The sequence below is a fragment of the Ranitomeya imitator genome, chromosome 7 (genome assembly GCF_032444005.1).
Source record: "Ranitomeya imitator isolate aRanImi1 chromosome 7, aRanImi1.pri, whole genome shotgun sequence".
NCBI classification, from domain to species: domain Eukaryota; kingdom Metazoa; phylum Chordata; class Amphibia; order Anura; family Dendrobatidae; genus Ranitomeya; species Ranitomeya imitator.
In genome coordinates, this window is record NC_091288.1 from 205652321 (window position 1) to 205677481 (window position 25161).

The 25161-nt window shown below is 52.8% G+C and overlaps 1 protein-coding gene across 4 annotated transcripts in view; it reads right to left on the reverse strand.

Moving 5' to 3' along the window:
* The window catches only part of TNRC6A (trinucleotide repeat containing adaptor 6A), a 37410-nt gene extending 25544 nt beyond the window's left edge, over positions 1–11866 (reverse strand). Inside the window, exons 1-4 of one of the 4 annotated variants that reach the window (XM_069734529.1) lie at positions 11741–11866; positions 9063–9113; positions 3534–3624; positions 3339–3360 (exon numbers count right to left, since the gene is read on the reverse strand). In XM_069734529.1, coding sequence (XP_069590630.1) covers positions 3339–3360; positions 3534–3624; positions 9063–9113; positions 11741–11745 — 169 coding nt within the window. In that variant the 5' untranslated portion in view covers positions 11746–11866. The remainder of the gene's footprint in view (positions 1–3338; positions 3361–3533; positions 3625–9062; positions 9114–11740) is intronic. The other 3 variants (XM_069734530.1, XM_069734531.1, XM_069734532.1) reach the window with 3 other exon arrangements.
* Between the last annotated feature and the right edge of the window lie 13295 nt (positions 11867–25161).

Genomic DNA, 25161 nt, shown 5'->3' on the forward strand with positions numbered 1-25161 from the left:
GTTTAGGCGCACGGCAGGGCTCAGAAGGAAGGGAGCACCCTTTAATGCAAAATTGGCTGGAATCAATGGCGGGCGCTATGTCGTGTTTGGAGACCCCTGATGTACCTAAACAGTGGAAACCCCTAATTCTAACTCCAACTCTAACGGATAAAACACTTATTTTTATTTAACCAGATCAAGGGGGGTTTGTTTTACTTTTTTTTTTTATATATATATTTTGATCACTGTAATAGACCTCATCACAGTAATCAAAATGAACCAATAGGGAAAATCTATTGTTGCCGGCTGGGAGATCTCGGCGGGCGCACTGCGCATGCTCCAGCCATTTTCATCCCGGAAGACGACGCCGAGGGCCAGGGGACAGAGCTGGAAGGTCCAGGGACACCGGAGGTCACCATTTCTCTCTCCTCTGGTATGCTAGATCATATCAGAGGAGAGAGAAATAAATGTGAAATTTGACTTTTTTGGGGGGCGGCCGCCTTTATTTGGTAATTAATGGCGATCGCAACACTGGGGATGGTAAAAACCACGCCGAATTATGTTCTCCGGGTTCTCAGCTACCCCCCGGTAGCCAAGACCCCGGAGATTTTTCAACGTTGGGAGGGGAGTGTGGGGGAGGGGGAGGAATACACTTATTTCTCAGAGCCGTTAAAAGGCGTATCAGCGGACGTTAAGGGGTTAAAAGCTCACTTACACATTAAGAAAAATGTAGATTTCTTTGGAATAATTCATCGGATCACAGATATCTAGGTGTCATTTTATTTAGATCATATAGACGGCTTAGGAGGGTCGGTCCTACTGACAGATGCCTGTCCGAATAGTCTCATGAACGGCTAAGGTCATCAGAAGCTTTTAGGCCATGTTCACACGTTCCTGATTTCCCTGCTGTTTTTTCTGCACTAAAAACCGCAGCTCTTGGCAGAAAACGCAGGTGCGTTTTTTTGGTGCGTTTTTTGATGCGGTTTTTAGTGCAGTTTCTGTGTGTTTTCTAGGAAGTTTTTTTAGGGTTAAAATGGCTGAAAATACCCTAACCCTACCCCTAGTTCTAACTGTAGTGGGGCGGGGGGGGGGGGGAAAAATTATTTTTATTTTATTATTGTTACTACCTATGGGGGTGATAAAGGGGGTGGGGGCATTTACCTTTTTTTATTTTGATCACTGTGAGGTTATCACAGTGATCAAAATGTGCCTGGAACTAATCTGCCGGCCGAGTCGGCGGGCGCACTGCGCATGCGCCCGCCATTTTGGAAGATGGCGGCGCCCAGGGAGAAGACGGCCGGACGGACACCGGGAGGCCCGGTAAGTATAAGGGGGGGGGAGATTAGGGCACGGGAGGGTGGGATTGGAGCACGGGGGGGCAGCCACACTGCAGCGGTTCTGCACCACAAACCGCAGAAAACCCGCAGATATTTTTTTCGTCTGCGGGTTTTACTGCGGGTTTGACCTCACAATGGAGGTCTATGGGTGCAGAACCGCTGCAGTTCCGCAAAAAGAAGTGACATGGTACTTCTTTTTTACCGCAGCTATTCAGCGCGGCTTTTTTTGGGATTTTCCGCAATGTGGGCACAGCAGTTCCTGTTTTCCATAGTGTACATTGTAATGTACCCTGCATGGAAAACAGCTGCGGACCCGCAGCGGGAAAATCGCGGCGGTTCCGCATGAAAAAAAGGATGGTGTGAACATGGCCTTAAAGTATTTTTTGTCTCCGAAAAGATGCAGCGTCTCAAATCATACAGCCAGGATCTCAGGCATGCTGCCCGAGGATCAGGTTTGTCTAGTAGCATCTTACCGTCCTCTCCCCATACAAAACACATGCATGCTCGGCAAAGCAGAGTGTGCATATAAGGGATTTGTATCCTTGTTTATTGCACGATGATCTGTAGTTTTTGGTCGCAGGATATACATGATGTGACATTTTCGGTAGGAGTTAAATAATTTTATATGATGAGAGACCAAATTGTCACGTGCACATCAATGCAACAACTAATCAGCTTTATTTTTTTAGGTTTGGAATGGAAAAAGTGGTGAACTTTAAGGCTATGTGCACACGTTCAGGATTTATTGCAGAAGAATAAAAGTTTATTTGTTGCATTTTAAAATTATTTAAACTATTACGTCTGACCACTTGTACAATACACTGCGATACCAAAGCATTGTCTAGAGTCGTCAAAACAAAAAAAAAAAACCAAATTCTCCAACATTTGCCATTTTGCTACATTTATCTTATGAGAATGGGCAAAGTGAGCCTCCGTCCGCCTCTTACCGCGGTGACTGGATGTTATAGCACATTACACAATCGGCCTCGGTTCTTATTTATTGCAACTAAAACCAATCTGTCATCTGCAGCAAAATATTACCCACGGGCTAAAGCTTTTCATGGAAAGTCAAACACTGTAAACCTCGTAGTGTGATGTAACAGCGAATAATAAGTCAGAGACCAGAAAACACACAACTGTGAGACTCCATTCATCACTGCACAAATAAGCCGACCACAGAGACCCGGATAACCCAGCCGTCACCACCGCTCAATGTGACCACTGTGTAACAGCAATTACTGTGCGATCGTATCAGACACTTGACATATTCAGATGCATGAAAAATAATACAAACAAAAACATTCACTAAAATACATGTGTAACCTCACACTACTGATCCAATTATACACCAGAGCTGCACTCACTATTCTGCTGGTGCGGTCACTGTGTACATACATTACATTACTGATCATGAGCTACCTCCTGTATTATACTCCAGAGCTGCACTCACTATTCTGCTGGTGCAGTCACTGTGTACATACATTACATTACTGATCCTGAGTTACATCCTGTATTATACTCCAGAGCTGCACTCACTATTCTGCTGGTGCGGTCACTGTGTACATACATTACATTACTGATCATGAGCTACCTCCTGTATTATACTCCAGAGCTGCACTCACTATTCTGCTGGTGCAGTCACTGTGTACATACATTACATTACTGATCCTGAGTTACACCCTGCATTATACTCCAGAGCTGCACTCACTATTCTGTTGGTACAGTCACTGTGTACATTACTTATCCTGTACTATACCCCAGAGCTGCACTCACTATTCTGCTGTGCATCCATTACAATTATACAGCCACTTTAAGCAGAGAATACTGAATGATCTCTGTAAATAGCATACCTGTAAATACAGCTGTGAAAAATCGGCTATAAATACATTGTAACTCCGAATTATACATTCATGCAAACTAAAAAACAAAACATAACCCCTTACTCGAGATTTGGAAAAGAAAAAAAAAAAAAAGAAAAAAAAAGTTAACAATTTTGTAGTAAATACAAAAAACAGGGCTTACCTTTGTTTATTTGATCAGAGGCCTAAACAGGAAAAAAATAGTATATATTAAAATATTGTAATTACATCTTGAGAAATCTTTTGGTATGAATGACATGATCAGATGGGGCGCCAGGGTGTATAGTATAGGGGGCAGATCACTGGTAGAAGTGCACACATAGAAGCACAGGTCGGGGGTGGGAAATCATCGGATTACCTTTTTAGAGGCGGCTTCCTTCTTTTTCTTATCTTTCTTTCGGGGTTTCTTTTCTTCCATCAATTGTACTTCCTTCAAGTGCGCTGTGCCCCTAAAAGCAAACAAGCGTCACAAACTGAACCTGGGACGACACAGGAGGAGCAAAACATTGTGCATGGACAGCATTCAGTGGCCTTCAAAAAGGGAGGTGGGTCATGAAGACCCCTCCAAAGCATTACTAAAATAACTATTAGGAAAGAAAAACCCATACACACCAACCGGACTCCTGAAAGAGCCACGTGCTTCTTCCGGCGAGGGGCGTCTGAGCTGGAAGAAACAGTCTCCTGGTTCTTTCTTCCAGCTCAGATGGATTGGCCGCAGATGCCAATGATGACCCCCTACTAAAAAGAGAAAGCCAGGAAACCAGAGGGGGAAAATTGCCAGAAGAATGGAGGAGATGGGGCATGTTTAGTTTTTTTCCTCATCTTTATTATAACATTACAATGGGCTCAAAGAAAGAAAAAAAAAAAAAAAGACAACCCCTTTAAATTTTTAAATTTCCTAGCCACAATGTTTTAGGAAAAAGAGTGGGTCCAGTAGCCACATTGGAAGGCAGTGCAAACCTTCTACCTGTCGGCATCCATGGCGCCTTTTCCGATTAGCGAGTCCGGCACGACATGATGCGTTTGTTGGGTTGGACGGAAAAGGCGCCAGAGAGGCCGGCAGGTCGGAGGAGGCTCCTGGGTGATCGTCCTACAAATCTTTTTGCTCAAATGAAAAGATAAATTGAAAAAAAATTAGGGATCAGTCCTAATGTTTGTCCAGGTTGCTGCCATGTACTGGCAATTGCCTACATTTTCTGAATTTGGCTCACTTGTGATTGGCGTCGTGTGCCTGAAACAACGGCGTGATCTCCCCTCGGCTGTGCTGCAGAGCAGCGCTCGTAATAAGATTCTCTCTTCTACTTATTTAGCAATTAATAAGGAGGGAAAACATCTTCATTACACAGCTGAGCGCTCAGAGGAGACCATTCCTCTTTAATTATGAAGGCCTCTAAATTGCCAGGCTCCGAAACCCAAATTGTAGAAAGATTAAGCGTGCCCTTTGATAATTCCCTCCCCTCCATTGCTGGCTGGTCTCTGGGCCACTACAATAAGACAATTGTTTCCCCCGTTCCAGGCAGATCAGGGAGTAAATAGTCGCAATTAACCACTTGCTGCAAGATCGGCTCGCCATAGATTAGACAGGGATTACTGCGAGGTTCGGGGATGGAAGTGGCTTGTAGCAGATATTCCATGGACATTTGCGGTCAGGCAGACCACATTTCCCTCATCCGTCCACTGCAAACACCTGGGACTTTGTGCGGTCAGGTACAGGCGCCGTGTCCCAGCATGCAGATCCGCACCACCCACTACTTGTGTCAGTCTCTACTGCAATTTCACCATTCCATTCAGGAATCTGGAAGAATGTGATGCCGCCATTGAGCGAGTCTCACCTCCCGATCCATAGGGGTGGCATTGGATAAGCCAATCTTTAAATTCCCTGTTTCCTTGGGAGTTCCTCCTGGAAATGTCAGGGTAATCAGACAGCTGAGCGTTTCCTTGCTGATGAGGACGACTGTCCACCATGTAGGTAAACTCCACTGAGAAGTGCTATGGTCATCTTACACATAAGCAACAGAAACTACTAGATCTCAATCACTAAGACTTCGGTTTCTGATAATCTTGGAATATTTTCCCCGAGATCAAAAACGCGTGTGACAGACCCCCGAAGTTTGCCAGAGCTAGACCCGTACACAGGAAATCAAATGCACAATTTGCTGTCATATTAGTCCTGGCCGCTCATCTGTGCGGTAATAGCAACCACATATCAGGATCAAAGTCTCAGCGCCGGCCCCCAGCGAGGTGTCCTGGTGCCAGACCATATACAACTACTAGACGGGCCAGGCGGCGGGCCCACAGAGAGATACTACTAGACGGGCCAGGCGGCTGGCCCACAGAGAGATATCAGGAATGCTAATACATGGGCTCAACAGAAATACAATGATCTGTATAGTCTGAAGTCAAGAGGTTTAGGGCCGATTTTAAGGCTCGGCCCGTGACTGATCAGATCGTTTATGTGAGTCGACAAACCCCCCCATTATAAGCAGCTCATCAGCCAATGTATTACAGTTTACGGAGGGCTGACACTTCTCACATCGTTGACCGTCATTCATTCGTGTACCTGCTTTTAGAACGTGCTGGTGTTGGGCCGGTTTGTTTTGTTTGCTTGGTCTCTCTGCTCTATGACAAGCGCAGATTAAAGTCCAAGGGTCGAACCGCTCAGGTTCATTACCAACAACAAGTGTATCTAGGAACAGATAATGGGCTGATAACAGGGAGTTAAAGCACATTATCACCATTTACACAGTCCACCAATAACTTGCTCCCATTCTACAAGTTATCGCCACCCTGGCATGCTTTGGGGGATTTCAGGCAATCAGAGGGGCTTCCACTATAGTTGTTTAAGGACATCCCAAAATATATCTGGACACTGCAGAGGTGACGGACGACACACAAGGTTATTACAGTCCGGCTAATATGTCACTACAATCGCAGTGCCCTCCAGCAGAAATCATAGCGCTGCTCTAAACCTGGCATGAAAATCATCAACGCCAGGGTCCACTTGGCACCAAGCCTGGGGTTTTCCACCGTCTTGACATTTGTACACATGCATTAATATACAGCCGCTATAAAAAGACATAACATTGAGTCGCCTGTCACAATTCAGGCGGTGCAGTGACATGGGGAACGGCCAGCTGTCGATTCACCCGTTCAGTGCCAGGAAGAATAACAGTAACTGCACAGCACAGCTTCAATATAAAGACATAAAAGATTTGGGATTCTCTTAATTTGTCACATAAAGGGTTACGTGCTGTCGATCCTAAGAAAAAGCGGCTCCATGCCCCAGAACAAAATACCGCAGCAGTGTATAACAAAAACTAAACTAAATGCTGATGGCGGCTGTGACATGACCACCGCTCAGGGGTCCAACTTTTGTCTGCTCGATCCACTGGGGGAAACAGTGGTTTACGATGAAACGGGTTTTAGAAAATAAGCATGAACCCACGTGCAGAATCTACACATGGAGGACGGTCAGATCTGCTGCAAAAGCAGGAAACCAAGGCAATGTAATGATTGAGAATGTGGTCGCATCATTACACAAACCTGCTGGATTTTCGCCCACAAATTGCAGAGAACACTTTTTTTGTTTCGTTTACCGATGGCCGTTGCAAATCCAAAGGCCGGGGCGACACGGGGTCGTATTGACACATCACATTTAATGATTTCCCATGGTGAAGCGTTGCAGCCTCGTATTTACAGCTTCTGCAAAACAGAGTCACGAATGTTTCCAAAACGCGTCGGATTCTGTACCGCTGGTTGCAAGTCGCACGTCTATCACCACAAACCATGGTCTATAGTCACGTACAACTGCGACTTGTCGACTTTTTTTGTACAGAGAAATCGCGGACAGTCGTGCAAAACAAACGTATTTTTGGCCACAGGACTTGTATGTTATTTGCCAGCCCAGCCTCAGCTCAGATGGCTCCGATAACTCGTGACTCATCTTCACTTTCTGCAGCAAAAAAAAAACTTCTGTCCTTGGAGCTTATCCATGAGATACTATCAATAGAGATTACAGAAGACTCTGTGGAGGAGAACCATCACAGGTATAGACTCTGCTCACCACCAACAACAATCAACCATGGCCTATGTTTCTTTTTTTTATGCCCTTTTGTAGAATTTACACGGAGACCATGAATAAATCATTTTACAACTCTTGTTTTCTCCATGTCGGCTCAACTTTCACTTTCCTTTCTTGCGACGTTTAATATTTTATACCGGTGTCTGTGGCTGCTCTGTAGACAGCGAGCAGTATGGGCGGGGGGAGGGGATGACTGATAAAGAACAGGTACTTACATTGCAATGTAGTGGCACAAATGGCGACGTTGAGATGAGAGCGTTGACGAGCAGTTCATAAATATGCTAATGCGCGTCAGTGGGGTGTATACCGTAACAGCGCACCGCCGTCGGCACAAAGGACCATAAACAGTGTATACCCGCAATAACAAGTGTCACCCGGTCCCCCACAATAAGGGAACATCAACTAATTACACGAAAACTGGAATAAGAGGCGGCTGCTCAACAGGAAATTTTACAGGCAAACGATGGTGTTAACCGAGTGCGCTCTATATTCAACACCGCGAGCCTATCTCCTGCCACAGGGTCTGCGGAAGGCCCTGGGGAATTAGTCGCCAAGTGTGAGCTACTTGGTTTTTAAAAGGGGCGTTTTCATGGATGGCCATTTACAACAGATTACAGGGAAGCTCCATTATTTCTCTGTATTTCTGTAATGCACTCTGCTTTCCCTGAGAAGCGGTGCCCTGCTGATCCACTAGTCGCAGTGGGCCCCCGGCTCGATAGTGGACAGACTGAGGAAAGTGCACCTGCTGCTTTTATTAGCTGTCAACACCACGGTCAGCCGACATCAGGAGCACCAGAAAGAGCAATGAGGGTCCCGGGAAGCACGGAGGGTAAAGTAACGTCCTGTGCACAGAATGCAGAGAATGGCTCAGTAGGATGTAATTAGTGTATACTATAAGCCGGGGTTACCATGAGTACAAAGCTACAGGATGGCTTATTGACAGCAGAAACTTCTACCTAATCCATAGGCTGATCACCGGCCGATTACGGTAGACAATTTACAGCAAATGTCGTCTATAGCGGCACAGACACAGGTGCCACACCTACACCCTTTTTATTTTTTTTTCTACACCCTTTTCATTTTTTTTTTTTTTATTCTGGTATCATGTTAAAAGCTCCTCACAGACACATGTCATTCACAGGAGGTACAGGCGAGTAGTACGTGCCCATTGCGGTGCCATATACACATATATTAATTTTATTTTGTGAAGTAGGATAACCCCATTATTCCAAACTTGACACGCATCTAGGGGTTAAGAGATAACTTGCTGATCGTTTAGCATGCCCCAATGTAGTGGTGCATCACCGCTCCATTCACTGTCTATGGGACTGACGTAGATAGATGGACGAATTGAAACCTAGCCTAAAGGGTTAACAACAAAACATTTATCGCCTATCCAGGCACTTGGTACTGCTATAAACAATGAATGGACCATGCGCAACTCTGCTTCATACAGGAAATGGCTGCAAAGCAGTTTTTGGGGCTCTAAAACCACTGGGAGGGGGTCCCAGAGATCTGCAAGTTCTCTCTTGTCCCATGCATAGGAGACTCAAGGACTTCTATTTACTGTGGCAATATTAGCAGGAAATATAGATACAATTTTGCCAAAACAGCATATGTAACAATGGACTTCGATAATGTAACACTATTGTATCACTCTGGTGGTGTCAGCGCCGGCTATGATAATGGCAGACAGCGGCTGTAACCAGTGCACGAGCAATGAGTCACAGCCGGAGAATGAGGATCACGCCTGCGCTGACATCTCAGGATCATCGCGACAAAATTGCACGCTGAGCTCACACTCACCTCCTCAGACTTCTTCCTTCAGTGTCTTTGGTAGCTGCAGCTTCCAATTCTCTGTAATTAAAATCTATATTAGTCCCCGGATGACAAGACGACTGCAGAAATAAACACAGAGCGGCCAATGTGCGACACGTGAACCGTTCCCCCGGCAGGATATACACCCCGGAGACCGCCAGCTGCACGGTGCATACACACAGGGTGTACTCACTATAAACAGGCACCGTCCCCAACCTACGGCTTTCCAGCATGCTGCCAATTGTAGCTTTGCACCAGCCACTGTCTTATATACTGCTGGGACCTGTAGTCCTTTAACAAGCAGGAAGACAGCATAAACACGAGAGGGGTATAATTTGCAGACTCATAATGCATCGCTGTGCTTGTCTACACCCAGAATTTTACATCACAATGTACGGCGAACACATAGGACGGACTGGAAAACAGGCACAGGCGGTAATTACAGGGTTAACTGCATACCTTCATTATAATAACTACTAAGGATACAGGACGCCTATATATATATATATATATATATATATATGTACATCACCCCCACCAGATCAGCACTATATACTCTGCAGCTGATCCCTTATGGCCAGCGTTGTACCCGCCGGCCTCCGGGGTAAGGTGCGCCCAAGTCATTCCACAAGTGCCGCTAGGGACCGGAGTCTAACGCTGGCATATGCATGCCCGGGAACTAGACGGGTGGGCAGAGGCGCCCCCAAACCCACACAGCCGCCCCCAAAAATATGGTGCAGCCGGTCAATAGCAAGAAAAGGGCAAAAAGTACTTCCAGGTCATGCCAAATAGTCGCCACTTTTAGACTGTGCATACATTTGCGGATTTTTCGTGTTTTTTAGCTATAAAAACCGTGAAAAAAACGCAACCATTAAGCATCCTATTAATAGAATGCAATCGGCAATTTTTGTTGCATATATTGCGTCTTTTTCCGCTAATAAAACGCATGGCGGAAAAAAAATGCAGCATGTTCATTAATTTTGCAGATTTTTCACGGATTTCCAGCTATTTAATGCATTGGGAAGCTCCAGAAAAAAACACGAAAAATCCACGCAAAAAAAACGTATGCAGATTTCATGCGGAATAAGTCAGGTTTTGTTCAGGAAATTTCTGCAAATAATCCTGACGTGCGCACATTGCCTAAGAGTAAGTTAACACCAGGAGTCTTTAGTAGTGGCTTTTTTCTGCAGCAAAACCTGATCTCGTGGCAGAAAAGAAGCTGCACGAAAAAAAAAGAGCATGATCTGAACACTGCTATACACGTATATACCGCGCACACCCTGGGGCTCTGCACCCCGCTATACACCGCGCACACCCCGGGGCTCTGCACCCCGCTATACACGTACATACCGCGCGCACCCCGGGGCTCTGCACCCCGCTATACACGTATATACCGCGCACACCCCGGGGCTCTGCACACCGCTATACACGTATATACCGCGCACACCCCGGGGCTCTGCACCCCGCTATACACCGTGCACACCCCGGGGCTCTGCACCCCGCTATACACGTATATACCGCGCACACCCCGGGGCTCTGCACACCGCTATACACCGCGCACACCCCGCTATACACGTATATACCGCGCACACCCCGGGGCTCCGCACCCCGCTATACACGTATATACCGCGCACACCCCGGGGCTCCGCACCCCGCTATACACCGCGCACACCCCGCTATACACGTATATACCGCGCACACCCCGGGGCTCCGCACCCCGCTATACACGTATATACCGCGCACACCCCGGGGCTCTGCACCCCGCTATACACGTATATACCGCGCACACCCCGGGGCTCTGCACCCCGCTATACACGTATATACCGCGCACACCCCGCTATACACGTATATACCGCGCACACCCCGCTATACACGTATATACCGCGCACACCCCGGGGCTCTGCACCCCGCTATACACGTATATACCGCGCACACCCCGGGGCTCTGCACCCCGCTATACACGTATATACCGCGCACACCCCGGGGCTCTGCACCCCGCTATACACGTATATACCGCGCACACCCCGCTATACACGTATATACCGCGCACACCCCGCTATACACGTATATACCGCGCACACCCCGGGGCTCCGCACCCCGCTATACACGTATATACCGCGCACACCCCGGGGCTCTGCACCCCGCTATACACGTATATACCGCGCACACCCCGCTATACACGTATATACCGCGCACACCCCGGGGCTCCGCACCCCGCTATACACGTATATACCGCGCACACCCCGGGGCTCTGCACCCCGCTATACACGTATATACCGCGCACACCCCGGGGCTCTGCACCCCGCTATACACGTATATACCGCGCACACCCCGCTATACACGTATATACCGCGCACACCCCGCTATACACGTATATACCGCGCACACCCCGGGGCTCTGCACCCCGCTATACACGTATATACCGCGCACACCCCGGGGCTCTGCACCCCGCTATACACGTATATACCGCGCACACCCCGGGGCTCTGCACCCCGCTATACACGTATATACCGCGCACACCCCGGGGCTCCGCACCCCGCTATACACCGCGCACACCCCGGGGCTCCGCACCCCGCTATACACCGCGCACACCCCGCTATACACGTACATTCTCCCGCTCGCCCCCTCCGGTAATGGCCGCACTGCGCTGCTCCGGCCGCTCTCACCTCATGTATGTAAAGTGCACCGCGGAGACATGAGAGCTGCGGCCTCGGAGCCCCTCAGTCTGACAGAGGCTGCACTGCAAACACGGTCAACACATCCACCGGCGCCATTTCCTCCACAAAAATCTCCAACCGGAAGAGGAGGCCGCGCACTGCGGGCACTTCCGCTCTGTGGTCTCCTACCACTTTCCAAAATGGCTGCCTTAGCAACCGCCGCTTAGCAACCAGGGACTGCACGGACGGACTAGGCGGCGCAGTCAGTGGCAGGTAAAATGGAGGAATTTATGAAGAAGTGTTAACCGCAAAACATTAAAACAATGAAGAGAATTATGTTGTTCCGCACTTATAGATCTCTCTACCGGTCACTCAGCTTTCCTAAGGTCCTGAATGGTCCGTAGTTCTGGGAGAGAACTGTAATTGTGGCCATATTGGTTGCCACCAAGCATTCCCAGAAACAGATAAGTATAGGCTGAGCTCTATAGAAATAGATAATATCCACACTGCCCCAGAGGACAGATACCCCCATACACAGCGTCTCAGAGGGCAGATACCCCCATACACAGCGTCTCAGAGGGCAGATACCCCCATACACAGCGTCTCAGAGGGCAGATACCCCCATACACAGCGTCTCAGAGGGAGGATACCCCCATACACAGCGCCCCAGAGGGAGGATACCCCCATACACAGCGCCCAAGAGGGTGAATACCCCCATACACAGCGCCCAAGAGGGTGAATACCCCCATACACAGCGTCTCAGAGGGCAGATACCCCCATACACAGCGTCTCAGAGGGCAGATACCCCCATACACAGCGTCTCAGAGGGCAGATACCCCCATACACAGCGTCTCAGAGGGAGGATACCCCCATACACAGCGCCCCAGAGGGAGGATACCCCCATACACAGCGCCCAAGAGGGTGAATACCCCCATACACAGCGCCCAAGAGGGTGAATACCCCCATACACAGCGTCTCAGAGGAAGGATACCCCCATACACAGCTCTCCAAAGGGAGGATACCCCCATACACAGCTCTCCAAAGGGAGGATACCCCCATACACAGCTCTCCAGAGGGCGGATACCCCCATACACAGCGCCCCAGAGGGCGGATACCCCCATACACAGCTCCCCAGAGGGCGAATACCCCCATGCACAGCATCTCAGAGGGAGGATACCCCCATACACAGCATCCCAGAGGCCGGATACCCCCATACACAGCGTCCCAGAGGGCAGATACCCCCATACACAGCGTCCCAGAGGGCAGATACCCCCATAAACAGCGTCCCAGAGAGCAGATACCCCCATACACAGCGTCTCAGAGCGAGGATACCCCCATACACAGCATCTCAGAGGGAGGATACCCCCATACACAGCGCCCCAGAGGGAGGATACCCCCATACACAGCGCCCCAGAGGGAGGATACCCCCATACACAGCGCCCCAGAGGGAGAATACCCCCATACACAGCTCCCCAGAGGGCGGATACCCCCATACACAGCGCCCCAGAGGGAGGATACCCCCATACACAGCGTCCCAGAGAGCAGATACCCCCATACACAGCGCCCCAGAGGGCAGATACCCCCATACACAGCGTCTCAGAGGGAGGATACCCCCATACACAGCGTCTCAGAGGGAGGATACCCCCATACACAGCTCCCCAGAGGGCGGATACCCCCATACACAGCGCCCCAGAGGGCGGATACCCCCATGCACAGCGTCTCAGAGGGAGGATACCCCCATACACATCATCCCAGAGAGCAGATACCCCCATACACAGCGCCCCAGAGGGCAGACACCCCCATACACAGCGTCTCAGAGGGAGGATACCCCCATACACAGCATCTCAGAGGGAGGATACCCCCATACACAGCTCCCCAGAGGGCGGATACCCCCATACACAGCGCCCCAGAGGGCGGATACCCCCATGCACAGCGTCTCAGAGGGAGGATACCCCCATACACAGCATCCAAGAGGGCGGATACCCCCATACACAGCGTCCCAGAGGGCGGATACCCCATACACAGCGCCCCAGGGGGAGAATACCCCCATACACAGCTCCCCAGAGGGCGGATACCGCCATACACAGCGCCCCAGAGGGAGGATACCCCCATACACAGCGCCCAAGAGGGTGAATACCCCCATACACAGCGCCCAAGAGGGTGAATACCCCCATACACAGCGTCTCAGAGGGCAGATACCCCCATACACAGCGTCTCAGAGGGCAGATACCCCCATACACAGCGTCTCAGAGGGCAGATACCCCCATACACAGCGTCTCAGAGGGAGGATACCCCCATACACAGCGCCCCAGAGGGAGGATACCCCCATACACAGCGCCCAAGAGGGTGAATACCCCCATACACAGCGCCCAAGAGGGTGAATACCCCCATACACAGCGTCTCAGAGGAAGGATACCCCCATACACAGCTCTCCAAAGGGAGGATACCCCCATACACAGCTCTCCAAAGGGAGGATACCCCCATACACAGCTCTCCAGAGGGCGGATACCCCCATACACAGCGCCCCAGAGGGCGGATACCCCCATACACAGCTCCCCAGAGGGCGAATACCCCCATGCACAGCATCTCAGAGGGAGGATACCCCCATACACAGCATCCCAGAGGCCGGATACCCCCATACACAGCGTCCCAGAGGGCAGATACCCCCATACACAGCGTCCCAGAGGGCAGATACCCCCATAAACAGCGTCCCAGAGAGCAGATACCCCCATACACAGCGTCTCAGAGCGAGGATACCCCCATACACAGCATCTCAGAGGGAGGATACCCCCATACACAGCGCCCCAGAGGGAGGATACCCCCATACACAGCGCCCCAGAGGGAGGATACCCCCATACACAGCGCCCCAGAGGGAGAATACCCCCATACACAGCTCCCCAGAGGGCGGATACCCCCATACACAGCGCCCCAGAGGGAGGATACCCCCATACACAGCGTCCCAGAGAGCAGATACCCCCATACACAGCGCCCCAGAGGGCAGATACCCCCATACACAGCGTCTCAGAGGGAGGATACCCCCATACACAGCGTCTCAGAGGGAGGATACCCCCATACACAGCTCCCCAGAGGGCGGATACCCCCATACACAGCGCCCCAGAGGGCGGATACCCCCATGCACAGCGTCTCAGAGGGAGGATACCCCCATACACATCATCCCAGAGAGCAGATACCCCCATACACAGCGCCCCAGAGGGCAGACACCCCCATACACAGCGTCTCAGAGGGAGGATACCCCCATACACAGCATCTCAGAGGGAGGATACCCCCATACACAGCTCCCCAGAGGGCGGATACCCCCATACACAGCGCCCCAGAGGGCGGATACCCCCATGCACAGCGTCTCAGAGGGAGGATACCCCCATACACAGCATCCAAGAGGGCGGATACCCCCATACACAGCGTCCCAGAGGGCGGATACCCCATACACAGCGCCCCAGGGGGAGAATACCCCCATACACAGCTCCCCAGAGGGCGGATACCGCCATACACAGCGCCCCAGAGGGAGGATACCCCCATACACAGCGTCACAGAGAGCAGATACCCCCATACACAGCTCCCCAGAGGGCAGATACCCCCATACACAGCGTCTCAGAGCGAGAATACCCCCATACACAGCATCTCAGAGGGAGGACACCCCCATACACAGCGCCCCAGAGGGAGGATACCCCCATACACAGCGCCCCAGAGGGAGGATACCCCCATACACAGCTCCCCAGAGGGCGGATACCCCCATACACAGCGCCCCAGAGGGAGGATACCCCCATACACAGCGTCTCAGAGGGCGGATACCCCCATACACAGAGTCCCAGAGGGCGGATACCCCCATACACAGCGTCTCAGAGGGAGAATACCCCCATACACAGCGTCTCAGAGGGAGGATACCCCCATACACAGCGTCCCAGAGGGAGAATACCCCCATACACAGCGCGCCAGAGGGCGGATACCCCCATACACAGCGTCCCAGAGGGCGGATACCCCCATACACAGCGCGCCAGAGGGCGGATACCCCCATACACAGCGTCCCAGAGGGCGGATACCCCCATACACAGCGTCTCAGAGGGAGGACACCCCCATACACAGCGTTCCAGAGGGAGAATACCCCCATACACAGCGTCCCAGAGGGCAGATACCCCCATACACAGCGTCTCAGAGGGCGGATACCCCCATACACAGCAATTTCAAAGATAAAGCCGTGTGCACTACTACTAGTGGTGCCCAGGTAGGTCCCCACACCATGTGATACTAAAAGAAAGAACCTGGCACTCAACTTAATGCTCGTGAGATTTTAATGGTAGTAGCCAAAAAAACGTTTCGGTCCTATATCTGGACCTTCATCAGTTACGTACTATGATGAAAAAGTGAATGACTGTAGTGTCATATACGGCACAGCATGGTCTGCGTCTGGTATTTGCGCAGATAGGTTTAGGCACACAGACTGGACTTATTAACGCTGATAGGTGCTGTGCTTGTGTCCAGACACGGAATCCCCGCTTGAGACAAGGTTCTTTCTTTTTTTATTACCCCCATACACAGCGTCTCAGAGGGCGGATACCCCCATACACAGCGTCTCAGAGGGCGGATACCCCCATACACAGCGTCTCAGAGGGCGGATACCCCCATACACAGCGTCTCAGAGGGAGGATACCCCCATACACAGCGTCTCAGAGGGAGAATACCCCCATACACAGCGTCTCAAAGGCCGGATACCCCCATACACAGCGTCTCAGAGGGAGGATACCCCCATACACAGTGTCTCAGAGGGAGGATACCCCCATACACAGCTTCTCAGAGGGCGGATACCCCCATACACAGCGTCCCAGAGGGAGAAAAACCCCACACACAGCGTCCCAGAGAGAGTATACCCCCATACACAGCTCCCCAGAGGGCAGATACCCCCATACACAGCTTCTCAGAGGGCGGATACCCCCAAACATAGCACCCCAGAGGGAGGATACCCCCATACACAGCGCCCCAGAGAGAGAATACCCCCATACACAGCGCCCCAGAGGGAGAATACCCCCGTGCATAGCGCCCCAGAGGGAGAATACCCCCATACACAGCGCCCCAGAGGGCGAATACCCCCACACACAGCGTCTCAGAGGGCGGATACCCCCATACACAGCGTCTCAGAGGGAGGATACCCCCATACACAGCGTCTCAGAGGGAGGATACCCCCATACACAGCATCTCAGAGGGAGGATACCCCCATGCACAGCGTCTCAGAGGGAGGATACCCCCATACACAGCGTCTCAGAAGGAGGATACCCCCATACACAGCGCCTCAGAGGGCGGATACCCCCATACACAGCGTCTCAGAGGGTGGATACCGCCATACACAGCGTCTCAGAGGGAGGATACCCCCAGACACAGCATCTCAGAGGGAGGATACCCCCATACACAGCATCTCAGAGGGAGGATACCCCCATACACAGCATCTCAGAGGGAGGATACCCCCATACACAGCGTCTCAGAGGGAGGATACCCCCAGACACAGCATCTCAGAGGGCGGATACCCCCATACACAGCATCTCAGAGGGAGGATACCCCCATACACAGCATCTCAGAGGGAGGATACCCCCATACACAGCGTCTCAGAGGGAGGATACCCCCATACACAGCGCCCCAGAGGGAGAATACCCCCATACACAGCACCCCAGAGGGAGAATACCCCCATACACAGCGCCCCAGAGGGTGAATACCCCCATACACAGCGCCCCAGAGGGTGGATACCCCCATACACAGTGCCCCAGAGGGAGAATACCTACCATACACAGCTTCTCAGAGGGCGGATACCCCCATACACAGCGCCCCAGAGGGAGGATACCCCCATACACAGCGCCCCAGAGGGAGGATACCCCCATACACAGCGTCTCAGAGGGCGGATACCCCCATACACAGCGTCTCAGAGGGCGGATACCCCCATACACAGCATCTCAGAGGGCGGATACCCCCATACACAGCGTCTCAGAAGGAGGATACCCCCATACACAGTGTCTCAGAGGGAAGATACCCCCATACACAGCGTCTCAGAGGCCGGATACCCCCATACACAGTGTCTCAGATGGAGGATACCCCCATACACAGCGTCCCAGAGGGCGGATACCCCCATACACAGCGTCTCAGAGGGAGTACACCCCCATACACAGCATCGCAGAGGGAGGATACCCCCATACACAGGGTCTCAGAGGGAGGATACCCCCATACACAGCGTCTCAGAGGGAGGATACCCCCATACACAGTGTCTCAGAGGGAGGATACCCCCATACACAGCTCCCCAGAGGGCAGATACCCCCATACACAGCGCCCCAGAGGGCGGATACCCCCATGCACAGCGTCTCAGAGGGAGGATACCCCCATACACAGCATCCAAGAGGGCGGATACCCCCATACACAGCGTCCCAGAGGGCGGATACCCCATACACAGCGCCCCAGGGGGAGAATACCCCCATACACAGCTCCCCAGAGGGCGGATACCCCCATACACAGCGCCCCAGAGGGAGGATACCCCCATACACAGCGTCCCAGAGAGCAGATACCCCCATACACAGCGCCCCAGAGGGCAGATACCCCCATACACAGCGTCTCAGAGCGAGAATACCCCCATACACAGCATCTCAGAGGGAGGATACCCCCATACACAGCGCCCCAGAGGGAGGATACCCCCATACACAGCGCCCCAGAGGGAGGATACCCCCATACACAGCGTCTCAGAGGGCGGATACCCCCATACACAGCGTCTCAGAGGGCGGATACCCCCATACACAGCATCTCAGAGGGCGGATACCCCCATACACAGCGTCTCAGAAGGAGGATACCCCCATACACAGTGTCTCAGAGGGAAGATACCCCCATACACAGCGTCTCAGAGGCCGGATACCCCCATACACAGTGTCTCAGATGGAGGATACCCCCATACACAGCGTCCCAGAGGGCGGATACCCCCATACACAGCGTCTCAGAGGGAGTACACCCCCATACACAGCATCGCAGAGGGAGGATACCCCCATACACAGGGTCTCAGAGGGAGGATACCCCCATACACAGCGTCTCAGAGGGAGGATACCCCCATACACAGTGTCTCAGAGGGAGGATACCCCCATACACAGCTCCCCAGAGGGCGGATACCCCCATACACAGCGCCCCAGAGGGCGGATACCCCCATGCACAGCGTCTCAGAGGGAGGATACCCCCATACACAGCATCCAAGAGGGCGGATACCCCCATACACAGCGTCCCAGAGGGCGGATACCCCATACACAGCGCCCCAGGGGGAGAATACCCCCATACACAGCTCCCCAGAGGGCGGATACCCCCATACACAGCGCCCCAGAGGGAGGATACCCCCATACACAGCGTCCCAGAGAGCAGATACCCCCATACACAGCGCCCCAGAGGGCAGATACCCCCATACACAGCGTCTCAGAGCGAGAATACCCCCATACACAGCATCTCAGAGGGAGGATACCCCCATACACAGCGCCCCAGAGGGAGGATACCCCCATACACAGCGCCCCAGAGGGAGGATACCCCCATACACAGCTCCCCAGAGGGCGGATACCCCCATACACAGCGCCCCAGAGGGAGGATACCCCCATACACAGCGTCTCAGAGGGCGGATACCCCCATACACAGCGTCTCAGAGGGAGAATACCCCCATACACAGCTCCCCAGAGGGTGGATACCCCCATGCACAGCGTCTCAGAGGGAGGATACCCCCATACACAGCGTCCCAGAGGGAGAATACCCCCATACACAGCGCGCCAGAGGGCGGATACCCCCATACACAGCGTCCCAGAGGGCGGATACCCCCATACACAGCGTCTCAGAGGGAGGATACCCCCATACACAGCGTCTCAGAGGGAGGACACCCCCATACACAGCGTCTCAGAGGGAGGATACCCCCATACACAGCGTCCCAGAGGGAGGACACCCCCATACACAGCGTTCCAGAGGGAGAATACCCCCATACACAGCGCCCCAGAGGGCGCATACCCCCATACACAGCGTCCCAGAGGGCAGATACCCTGATAAACAGCGTCCCAGAGAGCAGATACCCCCATACACAGCGCCCCAGAGGGCAGATACCCCCATACACAGCGTCTCAGAGGGCGGATACCCCCATACACAGAGTCTCAGAGGGCAGATACCCCCATACACAGCGTCTCAGAGGGCGGATACCCCCATACACAGAGTCTCAGAGGGCGGATACCCCCATACACAGCGTCTCAGAGGGCGGATACCCCCATACACAGCGTCTCAGAGGGCGGATACCCCCATACACAGCGTCTCAGAGGAAGGATACCCCCATACACAGCGTCTCAGAGGCCGGATACCCCCATACACAGCGTCTCAGATGGAGGATACCCCCATACACAGCGTCCCAGAGGGCGGATACCCCCATACACAGCGTCTCATAGGGAGTACACCCCCATACACAGCATCCCAGAGAGAGGATACCCCCATACACAGCGCCCCAGAGGGAGGATACCCCCATAGACAGCGTCCCAGAGGGCGAATACCCCGATACACAGCATCTCAGAGGGCGGATACCCCCATACACAGTGTCTCAGAGGGAGGATACCCCCATACACAGCGTCCCAGAGGGCGGATACCCCCATACACAGCTTCTCAGAGGGCGGATACCCCCATACACAGCGTCCCAGAGGGAGGCAGACAGTCCGACCTTAAAAAAGTCGACTACAAGAGACCAAAAGAAACACAGGTCAATGGCTGGTTTGACAGACAATGTAAAGCTGTACGGAACACCCTGAGAACAGCCTCCAACAAGAAACACAGAGACCCCAACCACCTGGGTCTGAGGGAAGCCTATGACTCCATACAAAAGCAGTACAAAACCATCCTCAGGAGGAAGAAGCAGAGCTACATCTCTACCAGCTCAATCAACTCCAAGACGCCCTCCAAGACAACTCCTTCTGGGAACTATGGAACCACATGGGCACCAAAGACAAGAAAAACAACAACCATATCCAAAATGGCAACCTCTGGCTCCAATACTTCAGAGACCTCTATAAAGACATTCCAAAGGAAGGACTAAGCCAAGAACAGGAAAACATAATGGCGAAACTAAAAGCAATGGAGGAAAAAATCAAAAACTTCCAAAACCCGGTGGATACACCTATAACACTACAGGAAGTAACCGAGAGACTCTCCTCCATACGATGTAGAAAAGCCGGTGGCCTGGATGGAATCCTACCAGAAATGCTGAAGTACAGCCCACCAGAAATACAGGCTGCAATGGTTAAACTCTTCAATATTGTACTGAGTGCCGGCTACTTCCCTCGTACCTGGAACCAAGGCCTCATCACACCCATCCACAAGAGTGGGGACAGGTATGACCCAGCCAACTACAGAGGCATATGTGTCAGCAGCAACCTGGGAAAACTGTTTAACAGTATCCTGAACAAGAGGATCCTCACCTTCCTCACCGAGCACAACGTCCTCAGCAAGAGCCAAGCAGGGTTCATGCCGAACCACCGCACCACTGACCACATCTATACTCTGCACAGCCTCATTCAGAAACACGTCTACAATACAAAGAATGGGAAGATATATGTCTGCTTTGTGGACTTTAAAAAGGCCTTTGATTCAGTGTGGCACCAGGGCTTATTCCTGAAACTGCTGGAGAGTGGAATAGGAGGAAAGACCTACGATGTCATCAAAAGCTCCTACACCGAGAACAGCTGCAGCGTGAGTGTGAGCGGCAAAAGAACGGCTTTTTTTCCAGCAGAGCCGCGGAGTAAGACAAGGCTGCAGCCTAAGCCCAACGCTCTTCAACATCTACATCAACGAGCTGGCTACCGCCCTGGAATCCTCCTCAGCTCCAGGACTCACTCTCCACGACGCCCAGGTGAAATTCCTGCTGTACGCAGATGACCTGCTGCTGCTGTCACCAACCGAGAAAGGCCTCCAGGACAACCTGAAAATCCTAGAGAAATTCAGCTCCACCTGGGCTCTACCGGTCAACCTAAAGAAAACCAACACCATGGTGTTCCAGAGGAGAAAGAGAAGATCAGACCAACACCCATCATTTATCCTCAACAACTGCGACCTCACAGGAACGGACAAATATACCTACCTGGGCCTAGAAAGTCAGGGAACTTCAAACAAGCCATAGAGACCCTGAAAGACAAGGTCTGCAAAACCTTCTATGCCATCCGAAGGACACTCTACCATCTGAAGCCACCAGTGAGGGTCTGGCTAAAAATCTTCGACTCCATCATCGCCCCAATCCTCCTGTATGGCAGCGAAGTCTGGGGTCCTCACACCTACCCAGACTGGTCAAAGTGGGATTCCAGTCCAACAGAAATATTCCACCTGGAATTCTGCAAGCACCTTCTCCAGGTCCATCGGAGCACCTCCAACAGTGCCTGTCGGGCCGAGCTGGGCAGATTCCCTCTACACCTGACAGTTCTAAAGAGGGCGCTGTCATTCCGGGCTCACCTGCATAGGAGCAATCCAAGCTCCCATCACCATAAAGCCCTGATACATGAAGGTGAAACAGAAAAACCAGAACCCCCGGAACAGCCCAGCCAAACCCAACCGGAGCAGAACACCAATCACAACAACCTGACAAAAGCCGGAATTAGGAAGATGGCAGATGAAGGCCAGGAGAGGTATGTCAGTGACTGGAAGAATGATATCATCAGCTCACAGAAACTGACCATGTACCGGAGCCTACAGAGAGACTACAGACTGGCCCCATATCTGGAGAAACTCCCGGACCCCAGAGACCGCCAGATCCTGAGCCGATATAGACTCAGTGCCCACAGTCTGGCCATCGAATGTGGCCGACACAGGCAGAGCTACAAGCCCAGGGAGGAAAGACTGTGCCAACACTGTGACCAGGAGGCCATAGAGGACGAAACCCACTTCCTGCTACACTGCTCCAAATACTCAGCAGTGAGGGACACTCACTTCAGGAGACTCTCACATCTCTTCCCAGACTTCATCACCATGAAGGAGGAAGAGAAAACATATATCTTGCTGGGAGAAGAAGAGAGAGCAGTGGAGATAGCAGCGCGGTATGTGAGCGAATGCCATAGACTGCGAGAAAGAGAACTATGATGCCATGGACTATAGCCCCCAACCTGGATCTGCCCCATCCACCTCCCCTATGCCATGGACTATAGCCCCCACAATGGACCTGCCCCATCCACCTCCCCTATGCCATGGACTATAGCCCCCAACCTGAACCTGCCCCATCCACCTCCCCTATGCCATGGACTATAGCCCCCAACCTGGATCTGCCCCATCCACCTCCCCTATGCCATGGACTATAGCCCCCAACCTGGACCTGCCCCATCCACCTCCCCTATGCCATGGACTATAGCCCCCAACCTGGACCTGCCCCATCCACCTCCCCTATGCCATGGACTATAGCCCCCACCCTGGATCTGCCCCCATCCACCTCCCCTATGCCATGGACTATAGCCCCCACAATGGACCTGCCCCATCCACCTCCCCTATGCCATGGACTATAGCCCCCACCCTGGATCTGCCCCATCCACCTCCCCCACAGCTCCTACCCAACATCCCCACAGTCCCTATCCCTATTGCCTCTATACACTTGCTTTGGCAAAACTGATGTGTATTTGGTCCTGCCAATAAAGCTTCTTCTTTGAGAAAAACCCCACACACAGCGTCCCAGAGAGAGTATACCCCCATACACAGCTCCCCAGAGGGCAGATACCCCCATACACAGCTTCTCAGAGGGCGGATACCCCCAAACATAGCGCCCCAGAGGGAGGATACCCCCATACACAGCGCCCCAGAGAGAGAATACCCCCATACACAGCGCCCCAGAGGGAGAATACCCCCGTGCATAGCGCCCCAGAGGGAGAATACCCCCATACACAGCGCCCCAGAGGGCGAATACCCCCACACACAGCGTCTCAGAGGGCGGATACCCCCATACACAGCGTCTCAGAGGGAGGATACCCCCATACACAGCGTCTCAGAGGGAGGATACCCCCATACACAGCATCTCAGAGGGAGGATACCCCCATACACAGCGTCTCAGAGGGAGGATACCCCCATACACAGCGTCTCAGAAGGAGGATACCCCCATACACAGCGTCTCAGAGGGCGGATACCCCCATACACAGCGTCTCAGAGGGTGGATACCGCCATACACAGCGTCTCAGAGGGAGGATACCCCCAGACACAGCGTCTCAGAGGGCGGATACCCCCATACACAGCATCTAAGAGGGAGGATACCCCCATACACAGCATCTCAGAGGGAGGATACCCCCATACACAGCGTCTCAGAGGGAGGATACCCCCATACACAGCGCCCCAGAGGGAGAATACCCCCATACACAGCGCCCCAGAGGGAGAATACCCCCATACACAGCGCCCCAGAGGGTGAATACCCCCATACACAGCGCCCCAGAGGGTGGATACCCCCATACACAGTGCCCCAGAGGGAGAATACCCCCCATACACAGCGTCCCAGAGAGAGGATACCCCCATACACAGCGCCCCAGAGGGCGGATACCCCCATACACAGCGTCTCAGAGGGCGGATACCCCCATACACAGTGTCTCAGAGGGAGGATAACCCCATACACAGCGTCCCAGAGGGTGGATACCCCCATACACAGCGTCCCAGAGGGAGAAAACCCCCATACACAGCGCCCAGAGAGAGAATACCCCCATACACAGCGCCCCACAGAGCGGATACCCACATACACAGCTTCTCAGAGGGCGGATACCCCCATACACAGCGCCCCAGAGGGAGGATACCCCCATACACAGCGCCCCAGAGGGAGGATACCCCCATACACAGCGCCCCAGAGAGAGAATACCACCATACACAGCGTCTCAGAGGGCGGATACCCCCATACACAGTGTCCCAGAGGGCGGATACCCAATACACAGCGCCCCAGAGGGAGAATACCCCCATACACAGCGCCCAAGAGGGAGGATACCCTCATACACAGCACCCAATAGGGAGAATACCCCAATACACAGCACCCCAGAGGATGGATACCCCCATACACAGTGCCCCAGAGGGAGAATACCCCCATACACAGCGCCCAAGAGAGAGGATACCCTCATACACAGCACCCCAGAGGGCAGATACCCCCAAACACAGCGTCTCAGAGGGCAGATACCCTGATAAACAGCGTCCCAGAGAGCAGATACCCCCATACACAGCGCCCCAGAGGGCAGATACCCCCATACACAGCGTCTCAGAGGGCGGATACCCCCATACACAGCGTCTCAGAGGGCGGATACCCCCATACACAGCATCTCAGAGGGCAGATACCCCCATACACAGCGTCTCAGAAGGAGGATACCCCCATACACAGCGTCTCAGAGGCCGGATACCCCCATACACAGTGTCTCAGATGGAGGATACCCCCATACACAGCGTCCCAGAGGGCG